Source organism: Pagrus pagrus, assembly GCF_965226575.1.
Source record: "Pagrus pagrus genome assembly, chromosome: 4".
Taxonomy (NCBI): Eukaryota; Metazoa; Chordata; class Actinopteri; order Spariformes; family Sparidae; genus Pagrus; species Pagrus pagrus.
The window spans coordinates 15,219,095-15,242,466 of NC_140188.1; the positions used below are offsets into that span (position 1 = coordinate 15,219,095).

Genomic DNA, 23,372 nt, shown 5'->3' on the forward strand with positions numbered 1-23,372 from the left:
TTTCTTTTGCTTGCATGTGAAGTTTTTTTTTTTTTTAAAACAAAGTATGATGTATTAAACAAAGGTGGAGTCAAGGTTGGTGTCAAGCTTCATTTCCTGATGATTGTGTTATAGATTGAACACCAGCCCAGCAGAAATTCCCCGTTAAGGTTGTGGCAAGATGGCAGATATTTAGAGTAAGTCAGACGGAGAGGGAAAGGTTACGTTTTTGCTGACACTGAGTATAAAATCATTCCTCTCTTAAGGGCAACATGATTTATACATGTGTTGGAATTATGCTAAGATGTCTCTCCTTAAATACCCCTTTTTACTCTAAATTACCATTTTGCTCTTCCCAACTGTTTTGCACTTCCCTCGCTCTGCATCCGTCGTACTGTAGGTAAACTTTGTGCATCCCCGAATACAAAACAGATCTCACCCTGCCGATGGTCGGTGAGGTCCAGGCTCTTGCGGTCGGGAGCCGGACCGTCGTGGGGACTGATCTGTAAGATGCGGGTCAACGTGCTAATCCACTCCTCCATGTCCTGCTCGCTCTCCGCGGCCAGCACGAAGTACGTGACCTCGTTCATCTTCAGCTCAAAGGCGTGTTTCCTCAGACGGTTATTCTACAGGGGGATGGATGGAAGGATGGATAGGATGATGCGGTTACACGATAAAACCAGAGCTTGGTTCGGCGTTGACTTCCTCATACAGTGCACACGCTGTCTTTAAAGATGCTGTACGTAGAATCATAAACTTGGTTTCTGGATGTCTAATGGATACAGGAACCACAAAGCTGGATGTGGGTACTTGTAAACAGAAGCCCTATGCAAGTTTTGATATACGTTTAATTGACAATTACGAAGGTAAACACAAGACCGCATATGCAGACAATCAAATTCCTGAGGATGAAAACACAATGAGGCTAAAAGCTCATCTCCATTGTGGTTTTTGTGAGGAAGAGGAAGCTTCAACTCCCAAACCCACATACAGTACATTAAGCAATTACTGTAAGTCAAGCTAGACAAATGTATCTTTAAGCTGCATGCAGGGACTTAAAAAATGACATCCATGTGGTTTGTCGGTCAAAAAAAACAAAAGGTTAAATTCTCCACTTAGATGGAACACAACAACATCTTGACCTGGGCTTGTAGTGTCGTCCTGCCCTACATTTCTCATGCCACAAGCCACATTTTACTGCACTACAACTATAAAACCTCTCATAAAAGATAATACTTGCTCAGTTCAACTTAAATGTCAGGGTTTTTTTTACTTTAATCTGCTATTGAGTTTTATAGAGGGATGATCAGATGGAGGTATTTGTGAAGGAAAGACAGTGAATCTATGAGGCAGTAGAAGTTTCTAGATGTTTTGGTCTTTTTTCTTTGCTCCCTTTTGCACCCAGCACCTTCTTGTTTAGTGGTAGTGTAGCTTAGTCTATCTACACAGGTCTTTATATCTTTAATGTAGTGAATACTGTATTGTAATCATATATGAATGCGTTATATCTCACCTGTACGACACCAGTGCACGAGTCGAGGAAGATGCATCCTTTGGGTTCCTTGGAGATCTTCTCGTCTTTGTAGAAGTTCATGATGTAGGAGTTGTCTGTCAGCTGGGTGAGCTGGAAATATCTCCTCTTGAAAGACTGCACGGACGGAAAGAGGTTTGGATATATTAACGTGGTTGAAGGACAAAGTCAAAGGCAACTAATTATTTGGGAATATACAACGTCATGGTTTGGGTTTTTTTGGTTTGGTGATTTGTTTTATTTTGTAGTATATCTACTTGATATAGTACAAGTAGTTATAAGCTTTGTTTATCTGGATCAAAGCTAGCTTTTTTTGCTCCTTTACCCACCTGCCTCTGTCTGTGTCTTGCACTAAGGGGCTTTCTCAGTAGCTGTGACATACAACCCTAATACAGCAAAAGGGACAGCATCAGACTTTTCCTCACCCGCACAGTGATGCTATTGTTGACGGTGCTGTTAAAATTCCCTTTGTAGAGCCAGCCTGACCGAAACACACCGATCCCTCCCCCTCCTCCTCCACCACCGCCGCCTCCCCCTCCTCCTTTGGACGACGACAGGGAGGTGGTATCCTGTGAAACACAAATACGGTCACTTATAGATACATTAGCTCTCCATTCATCCCTCTGCCCGAGAGGAGCACATGATCAATAGTGAAAAGGAGACATGCCAAGACCCTTCTATCTCAGGATGGCCATTTGTCAGTCAGATTATGTTCATAAACAATGTCCTACTGCCGTCAAATGAGCTAACTGCTCTCGCAAAGTATATTCTAACAGCTTTAAGGCTGCAGTAAACTAATTTAAACATGAGACTCAGGATGTATCCAGTATGTAATGCATTCATTCTAAAAGCATTTGTCAAGAAGATGGTCATTACCGACCTCATCCTTGTCCATGTCCTCATAGTCGATCTCAAAAGAGTGAGATGGCAGCTTCTCTGCCTTATACAGTTTCCTATAAAGGAATGGGTGAAAAGAAGAGGAGACACATGAGGAACTCTGATAATGAAATATATTGATGGAAAGAGAAAATGATTTCAGGAATTTAATTAATCCACTCTAGTGCAAATGACTGTGGGTGGCTGACTCGGCTCCATCGTTCTCTGTCAGGAGTCAACAATAGGTAGTCCTCGCTCGATGCCGCTCCACTGATTTCACAGGCTGACCCGTCTTTGTGTGCGAGAGACGGGATTGAAATGCCTTTGTGCGTGTGCTGTGAGCTGCAGACAGCGAGGCTGCAGTCTGTGGAGGGAAACACTGGAGCCACCCTCGGCTAAAAGTCACACAGTTGTAAAAAAGCTGGCTGAAAAAATCTCTTAAGGGGACTATGTTTAGAAGATTTCTGGTGATTGCGGGCTGGCTGCTGACAAAGGAATGCTAATACTGGCGTGCACGGATGAAGATCGCTTCACTCAATCACAGCGGTGACAACCAGACATATACAATAGCTGTAGATTCCCATTGTACTATTGTTTCCTTGGCGTGTTTCACCGGTAAGCCTGCAGTTTATGGTTGGTTGGCTTGTTGGCCATCTAAACAAACAATAGAGCAGTCGTCTGTGCTTCTGCAGCTCCGAATACACAACATTAGTTGGTATGATTGTGCTCTAACTGGTGTTTATGCTGCATTTTACTTTGTAGTTCATCTTGGTCGTCAGTTCAGAGGTTATGTGAACTGACTGTAAGAATACAGTGGTGACCCATGGGACAGAGAAGGGACATTCCTGTGGCTGAGAGCAGTGACTGTAGGGCTGCTCTGGATCAGTCTCACGGGGACGGACACAACTCCCTTTGACTGACTGACAGCCTCATTTAAATAAACGACTGACTGACTGACTGAATGGGTGCCTGACATTTATAGACAGGCGCTGACAGTTAACATTTGTTAAGAGCGCAGTGTCCTCAGTCTTCTACTCTTACTTCTTTTTCACTCAGCACCAGCCACCATCTTGTTTTTGTTCATGACCTCCCGCCTCTGTGTGATGGTTTGTTCAGCCTACCAATAACAAAGCATCAGTCCACAAGTCCTTTTCAATGGAGGCCGGCAATATGAAGCTACAAACTGAGCCCGACACTTGACGCTACAAATCAGGGTTATGCTGGCCTCAACTTTCAGAGGCAACTTGGCCACGATGAAGCTTGCCATCGTGGATATCCTCGAAGTTCGGGGCTAACTCTGGGTCTGTGCTAGCCTGGCTCTGTCCGATGGTAACGAAATCCAACTACCAGCACCTCCAAGGTTCACTAATTGACAAGTTATGTATAGTTTTTTTTCTAACTGGAACAAAAATCAAAGTGTATAAATGACTTGTTGCTTTACATATTGCGCACACGTGTGTGGTGTCAATCATTTCATCAAACTCTCTGCAAGAAAGTGAAGCGTATCCCCCAAAATGATTAACTATTCCTTTGAATCTCATACAGCAGACACACTGGGAAGGGTGCTAGAGTAAAGTCGTGGTGTATTACCTGGGCAGCAGGCGGTAGTCTCCAGCGTAGTCGTCATACTTGAACTGGACCACATTTAGCTCAGAGTTGTAATACTTACAGGCCTGCCGGAGAGGAAGGAGATTAAGAATGAATTGAATGTGATTAAATATTAACTTATAAAATGATGGCCTCTCCAGGAAAAATGGACCTGGGGCTGCTGGAAAGTCTGCAGACAATGAAGACGGCTACACTACAGTGAGAGCAGAGTCAGACCTCAGATCTCCTGAGGCCAGTTACTGATGTGCAGGCTGGGATTCATCATCAGATTATTTAAATTATAGAAAGGAACTGAATTAAGAGTCTGTCCCAGAGGAATCTGCAAATAAAGATATCTTAACATCTTAATAGATCACTTGTCTGTCTCAGGGATTGAAATAGTGCTCTCACAGGGCGTGCACTAGTACTATTGTACGTATACAAGTCACAAAGACTGGAAGGCAGCTTCACATCCTCTGTCTGCTTGTTGAATGCCGAGTCGCCCTTCTCTTTAATCCATTTGTTTAGAGAGATTGTGATCTTTCGTTAACGTCACAAATCATAAACAGTCCAAACATATTATCAGCTACAACATCAACCTCAGACAGGACAGCACGCACACGCAAATAGAGTCAGACGCACACGCTAGTCTCCAGTGAGCTGTGACAGGACTGTCTGGGGAGTTTCCGTCCACTCAGATATTATTTCTCCACTGAGCCCTTGAGCAAGTCGATCTGAAATGAGCCCTGATGGCCCTAGCCTCCACAGACAAAAACACACACACATGGTCCAATACTCATCAAGATATGAACACACATCTGGTTTATTTTACAGACACGGTGAAACCGCAGCACCGGTATCAGGATGTCCTATTTTAAGAACAGCCTAAAATGACTAACTTAACCACCACCAACTGAAACCCTTCTTTTTCCCAACCACAGTGGCTTCAGTTAAGTCCCGCACGCACACCCACACACACACACACACACACACACACACAGACATTAAACCTCACCTGTCTGACCAGCAGACATTCAGCCTGTTGCTCTGCCCCCTCTGGAACAGTTGACTTGAGAGTCCGACTCTCCTGAGGCACAGTGGATACCTGCAGGGATAAAAGCACCAAGAGGGGAGTGTCAACATGGTGATGTGGGAAAGAATCGAAAGAAAAGAATGACACAAAGATTAAACTCGACTTGAATATATGAGTTTAAAGGACACATATCCTGCTCATTTTCAGGTTCATCAATCCTCGCGTGCTTAACTCTTTGTCACTGTTGTCTCTCAGCTCATTATTATTATTATTACTAAGAGAGTCTGGAATCAGGAAAGTGTGAAGGACTGAGTGACCATGTCAACGTACAAATTAAACAGACTTATGAGACTGAATCATAAAGTTTGGGTGAGCTATCTCGGCCCACTCAAACATAAAAATAATACTTTTGCATATGTTACTGAGAAAAACCATTAGCCATCAGAGGAAAAAGAGCTACTTTGCAAAGCATATGTCATATTTACCAAGTGTGGGTGTTGTTTTATTGATCTAAACACAAGATGTGTGAAGATCTGGGTGGCTAACCCCTCTGCTAAAAAATCCCCTCGAGGAAACTGATGAACTGATTTAAGTGGAAATCTGCGTGGACAAAATTGCATAGTGATAGCAAGGTTTTTAGGGAACCAATGTAAACGCCGATGGTTTCATTACTCTATATCCATCACAGTGCGCAATCAACATTTACTTCAAAATGGTATGTTGAGGCAGAAAAGTATTGCCAGTTAAAACAAATTATCCAAAGGCTTGTATATGCGACAGAGAGAGATGGGGAGGGTTATATTTTCACGTTACAATCTGCTCACATATGTCCAATAAAAAAATGATCAATGCATGTGAATTGCTACAAATGGCTACACAGAACCTCTGAAAAGAAGTGGAGAAACATAACATGGTATCGGTTTGATGGGTAACAAAATGATGTGAATCATATGTGAAGGCCTCCACTGCTGCCAGATCTTAACCCAGCTGTCAAGTCAGTTTTTATTGTTATATCCCAATATCATAAATCACAAGCTTCTGGGACGGGCAGACATGTGAGCTGAACATCTCAGACAGATTTCGGGCCGGCATGTCAGACAGCTCTCTGCACCACCATCATCAAAACGCCAAATGAAAGCCTCTGGACAGCTTGCCAAAGTCTATGAATGGAGAACAATGGAGTCATTTGAGGGTTTGGAGAGTAAATATTCTTCACCACAGTCTCATTTTGTAAGCTATTTACAAATAAGACATTTTATTCCAAAAACACGCATCCTCCAAATGTGTCTTTCTTGGAAGACATTCTTAAACAACCCATACCAAAAAATATTGATTTCTTATGTTTACGATTCCTTTGGTTTGAATTGTAGTTATTCCACTGATCACTTCCAAATGTAGTGGTATCAGTTATAGAAAAAACACATACTATTCAAGCTGTAGTGCTGATAGAGAGACAATTTCAAATATTACACAGGCTTTGTTGTGCTTGGTCTAAGATTTTGCGTTTAGGAAATCAGCACATATGCACATGTTTTGGAAATGTGCAAAGATACAAAGACTTTGGAGTGAAGTGAAGATGAAGTGGCCTCTTCAGTGTATTTTGGGCGCTAACCACAAATTTAAATTGAGTGGATGTTGATGAAGGGTCTCAGTCATCCAGTTCATGGTAATTGGACGTGCTATATCGTAGGTAGGCTTCCTGAAGACGTTTCACCTCTCATTCAAGGGGCTTCTTCAGTTCTAACTAACTGGATGGGGAGTTGCAGGCTTTAAACCCTGTGTGGGGTGGAAACATGTCCAGTTGCCTACAATAAAGCACTTAGAATTAAACTGAGTGAAATACTCTTATACAGTATATAGCAGGAAAGGCTATTCTCAAATTCTGGACTCATAAGAACACCCCTGCACTTGATGGCCAGTATAAAGTTGTACTGAGAATTCTCCATCTGGAAAAGCTGACCTACACTCTTCATGACAATGTCGAGAGATTTATTAAGATATGGCAACCAGATGAGGGAATTTATTTTGGATGCATGGTGTTCATCCCCAGAACGAACTTTATGCCACAGGAGTGATTAAGCTGTTCTGGAGACTCACAGGGGCCCAACACGTTATTAAAAAACTTCAAGTTATTTTAGTTCCTTTAATATGTTGCCCATCTGTGTATTGTAAAGCAGATAATTAACAAAACGTATGCTGCTCACCACATTGCCAGTTAAACCACTGATTAGCCACGATAGCAACACGGCTCCAGGGAAGGCAATGTTCGTCTGTCAATCATTCGACCACTTTGTCAAGACTGAAATGTCTACTGGATGGATTGCATTGACATTTTGTACAGATATTCTTGCTCCCCTGGAGGATATACCCTAATCACTTTTGTTAAAAACTTGGCTTTATGACGAAACACAAGCAAAAACGGCATTCCCATCATCCACAGCGGTACTCTGTGTTTATTTAGCAAATGCCAAAATGCTTACATGCTAAACTAGGATGATGAACGTGGGAAACATTCTGCCTGCTTTGTATTAGCATGCTAACATTGTCATTGCGAGCTTATTAGCATGTTGCTGTTTGCATTTAGCTTGAAGCTTTGCGATGACTGAGTACACCCACACAGAGCTGTTAACACGGCTGTAGACTCCCTTTGTCAAGCCATGTTGCTCATATTAACACCTCGTGAGCTGGATAGGAGAGAACATGCAAAACGTCATATATTGATATAATATTCATTTATTCCTTCTGCTGGAAATGATTTCAGGCCAGCTTTACTGCAGTAAAGATGAATAATTCAACTCTGATCTCTTAATAAGTATTCCCTCTCTTAGTAGTGGTTAGACCTACAACTAATAACCTAACCTATGAGTCACGCAGCTCTAATTATATAAATTATAGTTTATGATCCATGAAACAGCAAATCAACATTCAGTCTTTGAGGTGCACGTTCATGTTCAAAAAGAAATGTTTGTGCAAGTGTGCAGAATGAGATGAAAACAAGTCAGCATTAAAGATCTTTGTGCACGAACAGAGACGGACTTTGATTTATACAACCCAATCAGCTGGCTCGAGCACTGAGCTCACTAACCAACTGGCAGCGGAGCAGATCTAGTAAATGCCTTTTGTGCATTAGCGATACTCTGCCAAGCCGCTTTCGCTTGCAATTATGGAAATTGACTGTAGGCTGTGGAGACAAAGAAAATCAGAGGAGGCTGTGTTGTAAGCCAGACAGAGCTGGGAACCAGCAGAGTCATGCATTAAAGCTGCAACTCCAGGGGTCCACAAGCAAACATTTCCCTTTACCACAACGAGCCAATTAGGTCATCTTAATGTGCGGTGGATCTGCATCTGCAGAAACGTATTAGCACAGTAATGAAAGCACTAATGAACAAAGAGCTAAGAGGAGCCGGAGAGAATACTTTGTTGACTGTAATGAAAAGGCCGCAATGCTGAACATGCATGATTAGTGTGAGTAAGGTTGTCAGAAGTGGAGAAAAGATGTCACCTGTATTGTTGTCAGATTAAGAACTGCGCCACCATATTATGCTGATTTTAGGTTAACATGCTTTAATGTTAAAAAAAACACAATATTGTTCTTATTCTGTCCATTGCTGCAACACCTCTATTCAGCCTCTGGGCTTTCTGGGAGGGGGCCTTAAAGAGACAGTCTGCTCTAATTGGTCAGCTCTCACAGACCTGAGCATGTACCGTCCACAACAATGGCTGTGTTGGGGGCGTGGCTGAGGGCAGTGACTGTGCAGTTGTGACATCACAACCTTACAGAAGTCCTTACTGCTTGTTTAAAGGCACAGTTTCTGAACACAGGCTGTGTGCATCTATTTGTGAAGTGATTGTTTTGATAGTTCCACGGTCTTTATACAGCAATCAGACCTGCTTTATAATAAAAAGGACATTGAAATTTCACTTTCTACGATATGCAAAAAGTTCCCACAATGGAACAAAAGAGTCATGTCCATGGCATGGAGTAGAAGGCCAGCTTAACCTCTGTAATACACTCTACCGTGACCAATGTGTGTCAGATGTCGAGGGAATCGTGTAGATGTGTGATTAATCGATTCCTTATCAGGCCTGCCGATAAGCTATCGGGCTAAGTCAAACCCAGAATCTCTGATCCTGATGAAAGACATGTTTTTCTCTCAAAGTGTGCAAACACTCAAAACACTCTTTGCAACTAAACTGTTGAAATTTTAATCCACTACATTTTGTTTGTGCATGGCTTTTGGTCAAACAGTCCAAATCATCTGAACATGTGTTAAAATGTATTATATTCTTTAATTAAAATGATTTGTGTTATGTTTATCTATTTCGAGCCATCAATGGTAAGAATCGCTGCTTTCTCTTGATTCACCTCATTATAAACCTAATATATGGATTTATTTTTACTGCTGGTCAGCAAAAATAAGGTAGTTCATCACATCATGTCACAAACTGTTGTAGTTGCCCTGAAGACACTAAAAATGTAATCTCGACGTCCCCGTTTTGAGCCTGTGTATAAACCTTTGTTGCATTCATCCCCCTTTCTCTTTATCGTTTTCTTTCAGCCATCTACTATACACTGTCTTATAAAGGCAAAAAATGACTGGAAAAATAGGCTAGTTGAAAAACACTGTACTTCAAGCTAGCCGCTGTTGCAATGAATCAAAATCAACTAATGAATAACTCAATAATGAACATACCCTTGATGTGTTTGTCTGAGAACCAGGTTTCAATTTTTAGCCAAGAACCTTTTTGTTCTTCCCCTGACTGCATTAGTCACTGAACCATCAAGCCATCACAAACACATACACACACACACACAGACACACACACTGACACACACACACTTACCGAGAAATCATTGTCGGGGAACAGGAGCAGGTCTCTGAGAGGGTCTTCCTTCAACTCGTCCCCCAGTTCAGAGATGACTGTCTCATAGTCGAGGGGATCGATCAGCTTCGGCTTCTCTTGCTGCAAATTGACACAACAGAGAGACATTTGATCAGGATTCATTTCTTTGTTTGACTGTCAAACCTCAATATGATACCAAACGATAAGATACAGGACGATAAGTGTTAGATATTACCCGACAAGGAACTTTTGACTTTAGACCATATTTTTATTTGGAAAATGTCTTTATTTCACACATTTACAGTGCACAGTTGGTCATATTTTGTTACATTTGTTAAATTGGAAACAGCCAACTTTTCTCCCTTTAGCATTTCCAAGTGGTATTATTGTTGGTGCCGCTGTCACACAGACAACTGGGTCGCTTTCCGATTCCCTGAGTTGAACTCATACAGGACAACATGTGGTTTTATTTATTCATTTTGTCTATAATGCAGACTAAAGTGACTAACTGGCATCTGCACTGTAATTTAAGTATCTCATTGGCACATTGAAGATTTTAAAAACTATACAAAACCCTTCTGAAAGCTATTTTGATTTCATATCTCATATCTATTACTAAAGCTGAAAAAAGTCTCTGTGTTCATGACCATGAACCATATTATTCCTATGGTATCAGGTTTTTATTAAAAGCAGTGCCCATGACAGACACAGTCGTGATCATTTCCTGTGTTTTGCCATGACATCATTAGGACCTAAAAGAATCGAAGAGGAAGTAACGCCACAGCTGAAGCTGAAGTGAGGCTCTGACACACCAGCAGACACAGAACAATACAGTTCAAACTAACTGAGACTAAAAACAGAAACATTAAATATGTAGTGTGAGACATTTAACCGGACACACAACATCACGCAGGTGGATTTTCCATTCAGCATATGACAACTTCGACAAGCAACCAGATCTACATGGGCTGATACTTTATCACCTCAAAAATGAAAACACCACATAAAAGAGCTCAACAGCAGCTTCGACATGTTCTCACACACTCCCCTACAACCCCATTTTACACCCTCAGTGTATAAACCACCGAACAAGAATTCATGAAATGATGATGCACTCCACAAAACTATCCACTACACACTAACTTGTCTCTTGTCTCAAAGAGGTTTAACACTATGCTAAAGGATTATGTACTGGTCAATGAGTCACACATAAGAAAACGGCATTTTAACACGTGTTTTACAGACGGAGCCTAACGGTAAATTACGTCTGTCATTCAGAGAGCAGCAGCAACAGCAGCAGTGAAGCGAGAGCTGGAGCAGGCTGTGGTGAGGCAGGCGGAGGAAGTAATGATCTCTGGTTTGGTTGACACCCATACAGTGCAGACCGGAGCCTTTAACACTGCACAGCTAACTGAACAGTCAGAGCAGGCCTCTTGGCACACAACCAAGAGAAAGCACAGATGAGGAAAAGCAGTAACGTAACTCAGATGAAGGTGATGTATGTTTCAGGGCAGCAGTTACCACCCATACTGTACGCTGTTAATATATACCCCCTATGCAGTGTTATAAATTAGTCGGCTGAGTTACACTGTTAGCATGATTTATACACAGTCCAGACCTGCTATATACCTGCAGTTCATCTAGAATGTCGCTCTCAAGTTCGTTGTTCCTACCCGTTTTTATTACGTACTGTCTCTCAAGGCTGTGGCAAATTTTCTCGAAATAATCGATTACTTGTTTGGTTTGTAATATGTCAGAAAATGGTGGGAAAAGTCGGTGTTTACCAAAGCCCAAGATTACGTCAAATATTCAGTCTACGGTCGTGGAAAGGTGAAGAAAACAGAAAATATTTGCATTTAAGCATATGGATTAAGAGAATAACGAGTTTTTGTTCCTAAAAAATGACTCAAGAAGAAGAATTCATCATCAAAACATTTGCCGAATAATATTACAGTTGACAACTAAGCCATTAATTGACAAATCATTGCGGCCCTGCTGGCTTCTTCAATAAAAGACTGCATTGCTGGAATTGATCATAATACTGGATTTAATCTTTTAAATCAGTTATATTAATGAGACACAGATGTGAGGATTCTCTGCTGCACACTGCTTTATATCACTGTAAAAGATAAATATCTTTGATATCTTGTACTGCGTAGCAGTCTGAAGGCGTCAATCGGGGTTCTGAGAAAACATGCGGGGCATGTTTTATTAGATTTCCTAACATCGTATGGACAAACATTAAAACAACATTATGTGGAACTTGATATTTTGTGAGTTGGTCAGTTTCTGAGTGCAACACCACTGTTGTAACTACAAATCGCAGGTCTGTAACAATGTGTCAGACTTAATGTAGGTGCTGACTACAAACATAACTCATTACATCACAACAATAATATGTGTTGAAAACTTGTATGTTGAAGTAAACATGTAGGTAACGCTGTGATCCTACCCTCTCACTGAAGTTAGAAAGAAACAAGGGATGGGGAGCGGAGTGGCTGAGACAGAGACACCATTCACCATATTACAAGACACTGAACCATCAACATGAATTTGAAGCTGTTATTTTAAGGTAAAAAAGTGACATAATGTTGCTTTAATCAATTAATCAATTAACATACGTCACAGATCACTACTGATTAAATCAATAATGTAAATAATCAGTAGTTGTAGTGTTTTGGGAGACTGTCCATGAGCAGATAAATGGCATGACATTCAAACACATAAATGCCGTGAGAAAACCAACAGGCAGGCAGGTACGGTATATCAAGCCTGAGGTTTTCATAAGTGCACTGTGACTCCACACTGACCTCTGTGACATCAGAGTAAACATTTGAGGGGAAAGTTTGGCTTTTCCCCTCACGAGCTGCCAGACGGAGTAATGAAGCATTAGCTCTGTCAGGTGTGCATCATCATCGCACACACACACACACACACACACACACACACACACATACACACACACACAAACCATTTAATGTCACCTTCAAAGTACTCTATTCTCTCTTCCTGTCACTGACTGACTCAATGTAGTGTAACAAACAAATCTTCCAAAGAAGAGGAAATGAAACGCACAGATATCATAAAACACAAATTAAAGTATAATAGTCATAGACTGTGATCTGTAATCATGACAGCTGTATAGATGACAATTATGACTGTGACTGACAGCATATAAGCATATGTAAATCACTGACAGTAAACCATAGACATGTGAGAGTCGATACATACTATCAAGGAGTGTAATGCAGCGTGAAGAAGACCTGAAGTTGTAACTATTAACAGAGACAGAAAGAAAATACCTACAATACTCAGGCGGTTGAAATCCGATCGCACTCGTTTGCTCTTTAGTCTCTTCCTGAAGGTGATTTTGCTCCTGAAGCTCATTGTGAGCAGAATCAACCGTGTACAGCGTTTGACTAAAAAAGCAGCTGAACTTGTACTATCTGAAGAGAAAGAAAGGGTTATAGATAACTTAAAGGTGAGCTAAACAATTCGCACATTGCGGGGCATGTGCTCTATCAGAAGCAGAACTAACACTGAGGGTGGGTTTATGAGTGTGTGTCAGCACACGTGGATGTAGAGGAAGTTGATGTTTGATGTCCAACGCACACACACAGACAGACTTAACCACACGCAGAGAAAAACCCCGGCAAAAAACTCATACACACGCCCTACACATTCTACACATCATACTCTCAATGTCTTTTACTTTCTGACAGTTTAGTAAACACTGTTGTCTGTACTGAACAAATTAATGGTACAGACTATCAATATTTTACACACAGACACAACAAGGGAGCCCTCTCTACAGTACAGTTGAGCACTATCATGTACTCACACACACTCTAAGTGAAACTCTCAGCATCTTATCTTCTTTTATAGCACACCGTCAGCAGACACACACACAAACACATGAACTAGCATGCAAACCATCAACTTCCTGTTCTATAGCTAGACTGTCCTCCACCTCGTCCTCCACCTGCTCTTCCTTCATGACAATGTCTGCAAAACAGACATTTTACAACACATACGCAAAACGAAAACATGAAGAGGTTTTCACTGATACGTGAAATAAAAGAAAACATAACACAACATAAATATCCTATCTCATCATCTTTGTATCTGTGTTTATCTGCACGCAGAGACATTCACTTCCCCAGATGTAACCTCATAGCAGAACAGAGATCAGAGAAGAGGAAACAACTCCTGATGATACAACAAACCAGTATACCTGCTGTTGACTCTTCAAATATGGTGCCGCCATCAGGCAATTTTTGGGAGCGCTGATGGCTTAAATGGCACCTACAAATCAATGTACTGTGTCATTCTGCATTAAAAGGGTCAATTTAACTATATCCCAAAGGAAAACATACATATTGTATCTCCTTACCTCTCCAGGTCAAAACATGCAGATAGTTTTTTGTTATAGTCGCCTCGTCACACTCTCCTGTTGTTGTGGAGAGTACCTAAAGTATATGGGAAAGTAGTTTTTTGATGCTATGACCACCACAAATAAACTCTCCGATCAAGCAAATCCAGAGCTATGTGCATGACTAGACACCACAAGATCAGAATGAGAAAATGTGTTTTTGTTTTATTTCTATTAATTGCTTGTACTGAGCCTTTGACGCATATGTGCTTAATTGGATGTGGAGAAGTAGACATTTGGCGGTAGTTCATACAAATCGGAGGCTGCTCATTGTTCTTCACGCTCCCCTGTTGTGGTGCATGTTGTATTATGTGGAGCTTGTGTCAGTTTGGCAGTTGGTTTTGGTGAAGTACTGCGAAGTCACAGCCAATTTTGCGGTTAAAGCGCAAAAACTGTTTCCCAAGCAATGTCAATTACAAATGTGTGAAATGCAAAGGATTCATTTCTGTCTCATTTCGTGCAACCGTCTTGTTATTTTATAACATTTACGATTCAGAAGAAATGACACTACGGTATGTTCAAGAGAGGGTGAAACAACAACCAGGAGAAGACATTCCTAAGTAAAGCATTAATCTTAATCTGCTGTATGTTTTCCTTATTAATAACCATTAATAAGTCTTTGATGGTGTGCATGTGAAACAGTGAATCATAATTACGCTCTCAGCGCTGCACTCCTTCAAGCCTATTTAACGTCAGCAGCAACCTCCTCTTCTTTCACTCTTTTGCTCCCTCCCTCTCTCCATCCGTCCTCTGTTCTGCACCAGCTGCCTCAGCTGGCTCCATCCCTCCAGTCCTCCCTCTCATCCCCTCCTATCGCTTCCTCATGTCATCAAACATCCTCAGCAGTGCACTCCTTTATTTCTTCATGCTTTGATTCTCTCTCTGTCTCTTCCCTGCTCCCCTTGTTCTCACCCCTATTAAACATCCCTTTTAACATGTCCCTCACTCTGTTTTCTGTCCCTCCCTCCCTCCATCCTAGCAGGGGTGAGATCTAGTGGGTGTTGATGTTGGTAAACTACAGCTCTGTGGAGGGCACAAATAGAGCACTAGACTGGTGGCTTTCCTCCAGCATAGCTGTGAACAAGAAAGTGAGACAGAGGAAGAGGAGTGGGGAGTTCAGAGTTAGAAAGAAGAAAAGAAAAAAAAAGAGACGCATCATGAATCTAAGTTTGGAAATGATTAAGACAAAGATGGAGAGAAATCACGGGGTTCTCCTCTTTGCATATGATGCACACAAGCTGGTCTGTGTCATTCTCAAGCACTGATATAAGGGCTTATCATTCTGCTTAGGGAAAGATGTGAGCAAAGTGTGACCAAGACAGAGAGAGGAGGAGTGTGGAAGAAGAGAACAAGTGTGAAAGATTGATAGGAAGGAAGACAGAGAGAGAGAGACAGAAAGGGGGGGAGAGGGGGACAGAGACAGCTGAGACAGCAGAGAGGAGAAGAAACCAGACATAAGCCATCTGCTTTACATCATTAGAGCAATACAGGCTTTGGGAAAAGACACAGTGGGACTATCGGGGCTTCATACTTCTAAGAAAACTTGTTCCTCTGACGAAGACCAGTGTTCTCTCCTCAATTTGACGTGTTGAGTAAGCTTATTCAAACTTTCTCGCCTTCTTCCAAAAGACACACTACACTGTTTTTGTGGTGGCCGTCCACTTAACACGTCTATTCCAATCTGTCTACACAGCTGTTTAAAGGTGATCCTGCAAACCATAAGGAGCCCTCGTACCGCAATGAATAGACAAATAATGTCCAAAAATCCCACTTCTTGTCAACAACCAATTACATAACCAATAAACTCAAGAGGTCAACACTAAAGAGGATTGACAGTGTCCAAAGCGAGGCTGGAGGATTTTCATTCTCTCCCTGACCACAGTGTCAGTGACAGGGTGACAGAGGGACAGACAGAGGGTCAAGCTTGGAGGCAGAGCTGGAGGGAGGTAAAGGGGGGATTACTGCATGTCTGACAGCAAGGGGACAACGACTTACAGTAAGCTGTAGATGTGAGACCCTATCACAGTATGTGCATATTCTTGTTGATGTTAGTATGTTAATTTGTTGTGCTTCTTTTTGATTGTCTATTATAAAAAATATTTATTAGGGCTGTCACTGCTAACTTTTCAAGAAATTTCCTGATCATAGTTAGGAGACGTCATTATGATATAAATAGTGGGGGCTTCAAATTTGGTAACATTCATATCATCAAAATAGACCTTTGGAGTTCCCCAGGGCTCCATACTTTGACCTTCACCATTCTCCATCCCTGTGGTGCGGTTTGATGATATCATACCCAAGTTTCACTTTTATGCAGATGACACACAGCTGTACTTTTTCACTTGATTTTCCTTTTATCCAGAAACCTGACTCCCCACATGAGTTTCCCATGGAATTGTAGCCTATTTCACAAGACATTATGTAACCTAACTATGACAAATCTATCCAGGAAACCTGCGTAAATCAACGCTAATGAATCATGAATCAATTTCTTTAAGCATGAAACTGTGCTGCAGAAACCAGCTGTTATTCAGAGCAGTGCTGCCATCTTTGTGACTTAATAATTTAAGGTAAAAAACTATTCCCAACATGACTGCATTTTGGAAGCCTGAAAAAGTGAAGAAATCATGTATCACCTGTGAATGTCTTGGAAAAATGTCAAGCTAATAAGATCAGCAAAAGGTAGAGTTGATGCACTAGTTTCTGGAGCTGCCAGGCCTGAATATATCTGCACATCCTCTTACATAATCAGCAGGAAAAAATGGCTTTGCAGTGTAAACTATCATGATTCTAGTTTGCCACAGAGACCAGAAAAGTGGGCACCAGAAGACATGTTTTATGGAAGGAAAGAAAGAAAGGAGAAACAGAAAAGGCGACTGTAAAGATCTCCCCCTGCCAAAACTCTAACATTTTTTCCACCAGGCTTACAGAAACCAGGGTCTTTCTGCTGGGAATAAAAAAAAATCTGGCCAACACTAACGGATACAGATACCAAACAGATGTCAGACATGCAGCACTGTACTGAAAAGAAAAGTCAGGAGAAACACGCATGTTCTTTCCTGTAATTCATTCATCGATTCTTTCAGCCAGCCGTTCATTCTTTCATGTGTTCATTGATTCATTCACTCACTCAGCAGAACAACTCTCATCCACCATCTTCTTCATGGTTCCATCTGAATAGCTATATTTATCATCTTCTCTGTGGGCCATATGCAGAGAAAGCAGATTTTTCCCACAGAAACTAGATTCCTCATGTCTGACCCCCACCATCCCCCTCGATTCTCCTCCCTCCATTTCCGTCTTTCTGCCTCTCAGCTGTGAAGGGAAACAACCCGGCCCCAATCAATGATCATACATCAACCTCAGCTACAGGGAAGAAGAAAGAGGTAGAAAAATGAGAGAGTTTGACCAGGAAAGGCAGAGAAAGGAACAGAATCCTGAAATTCAGAGTCCATAATTGTTGCCTCAAACTAACTGAAACCAGACTTTTTGCCTTCTTCTCCATCAATTATTACAAGTTAAAATGGACAAAAATATACATCCATTCACATACAAATATGATGCCACTGTGCACACAAGTACTCCACGCCCACACAGTGTAGTCCACTCTACCTGCCCACACATGCATTAGGTAGAAAGTTAATGGGGAGCTGGACGTGCTGATTACCATTACAATGATGGTCAGAGGTGAGGTGGTAGCGGTGTAACCCTCTAGGGTGGGAGTGGCAGCATCCAATGACATCTGGTCCTGTCGCGAACACATGTGGCCGCAGTCGGCCCCGCCCACTGAGCGCAGGAGAAGGACCACACTGGCCGAACAACCCATAATCCACTGCTTTTGACTAATACTCCAGCCTGATCCCGTCCAGCAGTTTAGGCGTAACCTGAAGGGAAGTTCCTGAACTGTCTGCCCTGATGACACAGTCAGCCCCTGGTCCAGCCAGTGGTGCTGTGTTCTGTTCAAGCCCAGTAGGACAACTGACACTCCATCCAAATCTTCCCTCTCCAGTCCTGCTTTGCAAGCTTTCTATGTCTTCTCCCTGCACTGCTCAACTCCAGTCTGCCGCTCTTAACGTTGCTGTTGCTGAGCTTACACACTGGCAGTCTTACATGGCTCTCTCTCTCTCTGTCTCCTTTTCCCTCTCTCCCTCTCTCTCTCTCTCTTCCCCTAATACACTCACATACACACACACTGACTGCAGCTGTGCACGGTTCAGCCCAGCCCAGCTCACCCAACAAATCACAGTCTGCAGTGGCTGTCAGCTGACCAGAACCAGCTGCTGCACACACACACACACACACACACACACACACACCACACACACCTAAATCATTTTTCTGATTTTCATTCTGCAGCACTCTCCCTCACCATTTTTCTCCCAGTCACACCAGTCGCTTTCAAGTCGGAGTTCTGCTGGCTGTGTTTGTGCATTGCTGTTTTGTGCCGTGACGATTGGACGCGAAGTACAGCACGCTATCCAGCACTCTGATTTAGTCAAATAAACTGTTGCTGCTTTTAAAGATTGAAGATGTTTTTGATGCATGTGTTTGCTACAGTAAATTCAGCTTAATGTTGCAGACCGGAGGCTGGCAGAGTGTGTGTGAGGGAGTGGTGAGAGAGGCCATTGAACGGAAAGTGGATGGAAAGTGGAGAGTGGGTGGCTTTACAGATGAAGCGTGAATGTGGAGTTTTAGGACAGTCGAGTTAGCGTGAAACTCCCCTGACTCTGGTTCAGCACACGGACAGGCAATAGGACACCGGTCTAAAGTGCTTTAAGTACAAAATTCCATGACATCAGTTCTGACAATCACGTTTACCACTCTAATCCTTTTCATGTCACCGTCACATCTGGTCTTGCTTTTCTTCTTCCATGTTCAATGTGTGTGGCTAAACGAAAAGAAATAAATGTACTTTCTGAGAACAAAATGGTTTTCATATGTTTTGCAGCAATTTGAGATTCTTCTCATTATGAAATTCCCCTTGTTCGTCCTTGCCAGTTGTACTTGTTCAGCCGGAGGTCGTCCAAAACCAAGATTTGAGGAAAGATATGGACATATCAGCAGTTATACCACCCAAAGGTTTCCGAGGGGATGCTTTGAAGCTGGATTCTGGTGCTGTTCTTTGCCATCTTTGTATGTAACTGGAGCAAGAAACATTTAATTTGATTAAAGGGGAGGAGGAAGGGGAGGAGATGGCAGAACAACAACCTGAATGTAACAGGCTGAGACATCCGTCCATCAAACAAAGCACATTTCTCTGCCCAGAGCAAACTTCTCCTTTGAGCCTTACTAGTCTCTCAATATATTTCAAACTAACCTCAAAAGACACAAAAAAAAGGAAATGAAAATAACCCCAGACATAAATATAATATTAAAAATAATTAAATAATGCATTGACTTTATTAAAATGGAGAAGTTGCAACATCCTTCCATTGACTTCAACAGTGAGTTTTAGAAAAGCCCACATCCAGAAACTGTTGGAGAAACTGGACCTTAAGTTCATTCAGAAGAGCTTTTTTTAAATTCAGTTATCGAAAAACTAAATATTTCTGAGCTTGTATTATTATCTCATACTAAGTTTCTGAGTTTGAATTTCTTCTCCAAAATTACATGCTGTAGGTGCACTATATTGTTTTGGAGAATATTTTTTAATCAGAAGAGAAAGATCATTGACTGCTTTTTAATGCCTAAACAAACTATCTTTGTTTTTATGACCTTAAAGGGCAACACAATTATTATTTGTCGGACCCTGCCACCTTTCTAACTTCAAACAGAGTTCTGGGGACAAACTTAACTTAGAAAAAAGAGATATTTCTGAGTTTGTATTATTACCTCATTAATATTATAATTATCATAATAATGAGTATACTGTAAATTCAGATCTTCAGCATCACTGAAACAGAAAACAGCTAGTAACCCACACATAAGGTCACTTGAGGTAATATTTTACGCATTTGACCTGTGATAATTATAATTTAGCTCTATGCATGCATTGTTTTCAAAGGCTGTCAGCAGATCTGTAATCAAGTGACACATAATGTATAGGCACACGCTCAGCTCCCAACAGAGAGTAGGAGGTAGCCATGGTGATGTTGTTAGGTCATGATTAAGGTCATTAGTGTCCATGCCAAAGTGACAAAAAAACACCGCCCACCACCCACATAAACGCTCATTATTATAATGCTTTACATAGCTAAATATAAACAGCACAACGCATACGAGCACACGGAAAGACGCACATGAGCGTGTGCACATGCGGAATTGCTATTCCTCTCCCACACAGTGTGCAAATATTAATGCGCCCCACTCATTAGGAGGTGACAGTGCATATGTCCAGAGCAACGAACAAAGTGGAGAGAAAGAGAAACCGCACCCACCACCACCACCACCAACGCCCTCCTCAATGTCTCTGAAACCACCAGCCTCTCACTGAGGGCTCCTCAGTGCAACATGCCTGATCGCGGCAGCTAAAACACACAGAAGTCACAGAGATGGGCTTTGTTTGTACGCCAGGCCTCCACAATGGTCCTGTCATGCTAATATGCCCACACACTCGTGCCCTGTAGATGCCAGCAAAGTCCCCATGTTACACAGCTAGCCTGGTGTTGTACTCTCATTCACTCAGCCTGCCTTCACACTGTTTTCAAACACGGATTATATCACCATGCTGGCTGCTGTAAGTTTGTTCCTCTCCAAATGTTTGGCAGAGCTTGAACTAATCATTACACGTAGGGATGCACAATATTTTTTTTTGCCAATATCTGATATGTTGAAAATTTCCAACTCATTCTTGCCTGTTGCCAAAGCTGACACTGATATACGCACTCATTTTTTTCCACCTAACTGCAGAGAACATCAAGTCTCTCCTATGGTGGAATCAACATATTATGCCTACTGTTATTGTGATGGTCCACTGGCAGATGCAGACATGCGATGCTTTCAAAATGTACATCGCTGGGCGAAATAAGAAAACTACTCAGTCAACAGTTTGTATGCATACACATAATTACAGCGTCATCTTAGTCATACTGGTTTAAGTTTTTTGGTTTGTTGATTTCCTGTTTTATTTTGTCGTTGTAGCCTCTTGTCACTTCCGGCTCACCTGTGTTCCCAGTGTTTCCCTCCTGTGTTGCTGTGCTCCTCTTAGCATGCTTTTCCCCCCACGCCTGTCTCACATCAGCCTTGTTAGCACTGCCCTGTTCCCAGTGACTCTCCACCTGCACCTCATCCCCTCGTTAGTCTAGTTCGTATTTAAGCCTGTGTTTTCAACTGTTTTCGTCCTGTGTACCCTGTGGCCCCATGGCTTCTGGTATGTCCTCTGTTTTGTATTTATCCCTTGGACTTGCCTTTGCCTGTCTCTTGGATTTTGTTTTTTTGGACATTGGATTTCATACTTAGGACATCAGCTTCTCATTAAAGCTCGCCTGTTTTACACTGCCTGCCTGCCTGTGTGTTTTGCGTTTGGGTCCTTTCTGTGTAACTGTGACAGGGGAGCAGAAGTATGTGACAGTGGGAAGCAGTGATACGCTGAAGCTGTGTCTACACCGCTGTTAATAAAACAAGAAGAGGAGAAAAGATGAGCGGGTCCCGTTACTGCATATTAAAAAAAAATCAGTTTCAACCTTTATCCCATTAATCGATTAGTTATTGATTAAAGTGTCCTGTTTTTGTCCAGACCCCAAAGATATTCAGTTAGCTGTCATAGAAGAGTAAAGAAACCAGAAAATATTCACATTTAAGAAGCTAGAATCAGAGAACTTAGGCTCAAACCAATATATTGACTATCAAAATAGTTGGCGATAAATGCAATAGTTGACAACTATTACATTAATCAGACTATATATTATGTACTGTACTCGATTTAGCCAATTAAATCAAAATTCCTTGCACGTTAACGATAAGAAAACACTGCAGTCTTAATGCAGAGCCAGTGCAGGAGGTTAATTGAGGGGAAGCTACAACAGCTATAGTCTTCTCTGCATTTGTTTGTTTTGTCGGAGCCCTTCTTGTAATTGTTTCACTTCACCTCCTTTTTAAAATAGAGGCAGAGGGAGAGATGAATTTAAAGCGAAACACCCGAGGTGACTTTCAGCGAAGGAGGTGCAGAGTGTTGAATAAGTGATGAGGACCTCGCTCTTCCATGGAGGAGAATGAGGAAACTGACACACCCTCTGTGGTTGGAGGAGACACAGACATGGCGAGGATGCGGTGTGAAGCGGCTCAGCTCCCAGGACACTCGTCCTGGAGTTAGAGTCGGTTAGGAGAATAAATAAATCACACAATGAAATGGGAGAACAAAACTCTACAAGGGTAGTGTCACATATCCTGACTAAACCACAAACACCTACCACCGCGCACACGATGAGACAGAATAATCGGCTGTAAGTATCATCTGTAACTCGAATATCCAATTTCTGAACTCCCTTGGATGCATATTGTAAGCCAAACACTCTGATCCTTGGTAATGCTTTATTTTATTGGTTATGTATTTCTGAAATACTTTCCTACAGGGGAACTTATACATAGATCGTATTTCTTATAAGTTCTGTGGGAAGTATAAATGGTGTTACTTGTTGAGGAACTGAAAGAAAAGAAGAAAATAAGTCTTTGATACACTTGGGAAGAACCTGATACTTTTGACTGACTTCTGGAGACAGAATGAGGAAATGATATAGTAGTTATATACTGTATAGTTAAATACAAAGAGCCATTTGGTAACATTAACAAACAGACAATAGATTATTGATTATGAGGCATTCTATTGTCCATATTTGTTCAGCTAAACCAAGTATTTTCTTGATTAATCAATTAGTTGTTTGGTCTATAATGTTTCATAAAATGGTGAAAAATGTCAATTACTGTTTCCCAAAAAGCCCAATATGATGTCCTCATATGTCTTGTTTTGTCCACAACCCAAAGATATTCATTTTACTGTTAAAGAGGATTAAAGAAACTACAACTAAAACTGATGCATAGATTATCAAGATCGATTCATCAATTTTGAAGACAGCAGTGGTCAAAGAAGTATTTTGTAACAATTTGTCACACTGTAGGTGCTAACTACACACAAAAACTCATTACATCATAAC

At 41.6% G+C, this 23,372-nt stretch overlaps 1 protein-coding gene across 9 annotated transcripts in view; it reads right to left on the reverse strand.

The window, feature by feature from the left end:
- Positions 1–23,372, reverse strand: part of dock10 (dedicator of cytokinesis 10) — a 66,763-nt gene that overhangs the window by 25,433 nt on the left and 17,958 nt on the right. For 3 of the 9 annotated variants that reach the window (XM_084350871.1, XM_084350870.1, XM_084350874.1), the window contains exons 1-8: positions 17,951–18,310; positions 9,852–9,971; positions 4,989–5,078; positions 3,977–4,059; positions 2,391–2,463; positions 1,936–2,079; positions 1,493–1,627; positions 419–605 (exon numbers count right to left, since the gene is read on the reverse strand). In XM_084350871.1, the coding sequence (XP_084206997.1) occupies positions 419–605; positions 1,493–1,627; positions 1,936–2,079; positions 2,391–2,463; positions 3,977–4,059; positions 4,989–5,078; positions 9,852–9,971; positions 17,951–18,109 (991 nt within the window). In that variant the 5' untranslated portion in view covers positions 18,110–18,310. Of the gene's footprint in view, positions 1–418; positions 606–1,492; positions 1,628–1,935; positions 2,080–2,390; positions 2,464–3,976; positions 4,060–4,988; positions 5,079–9,851; positions 9,972–13,157; positions 13,285–17,950; positions 18,312–23,372 lie in introns of those variants that run through there. The other 6 variants (XM_084350876.1, XM_084350875.1, XM_084350872.1 and 3 more) reach the window with 4 other exon arrangements.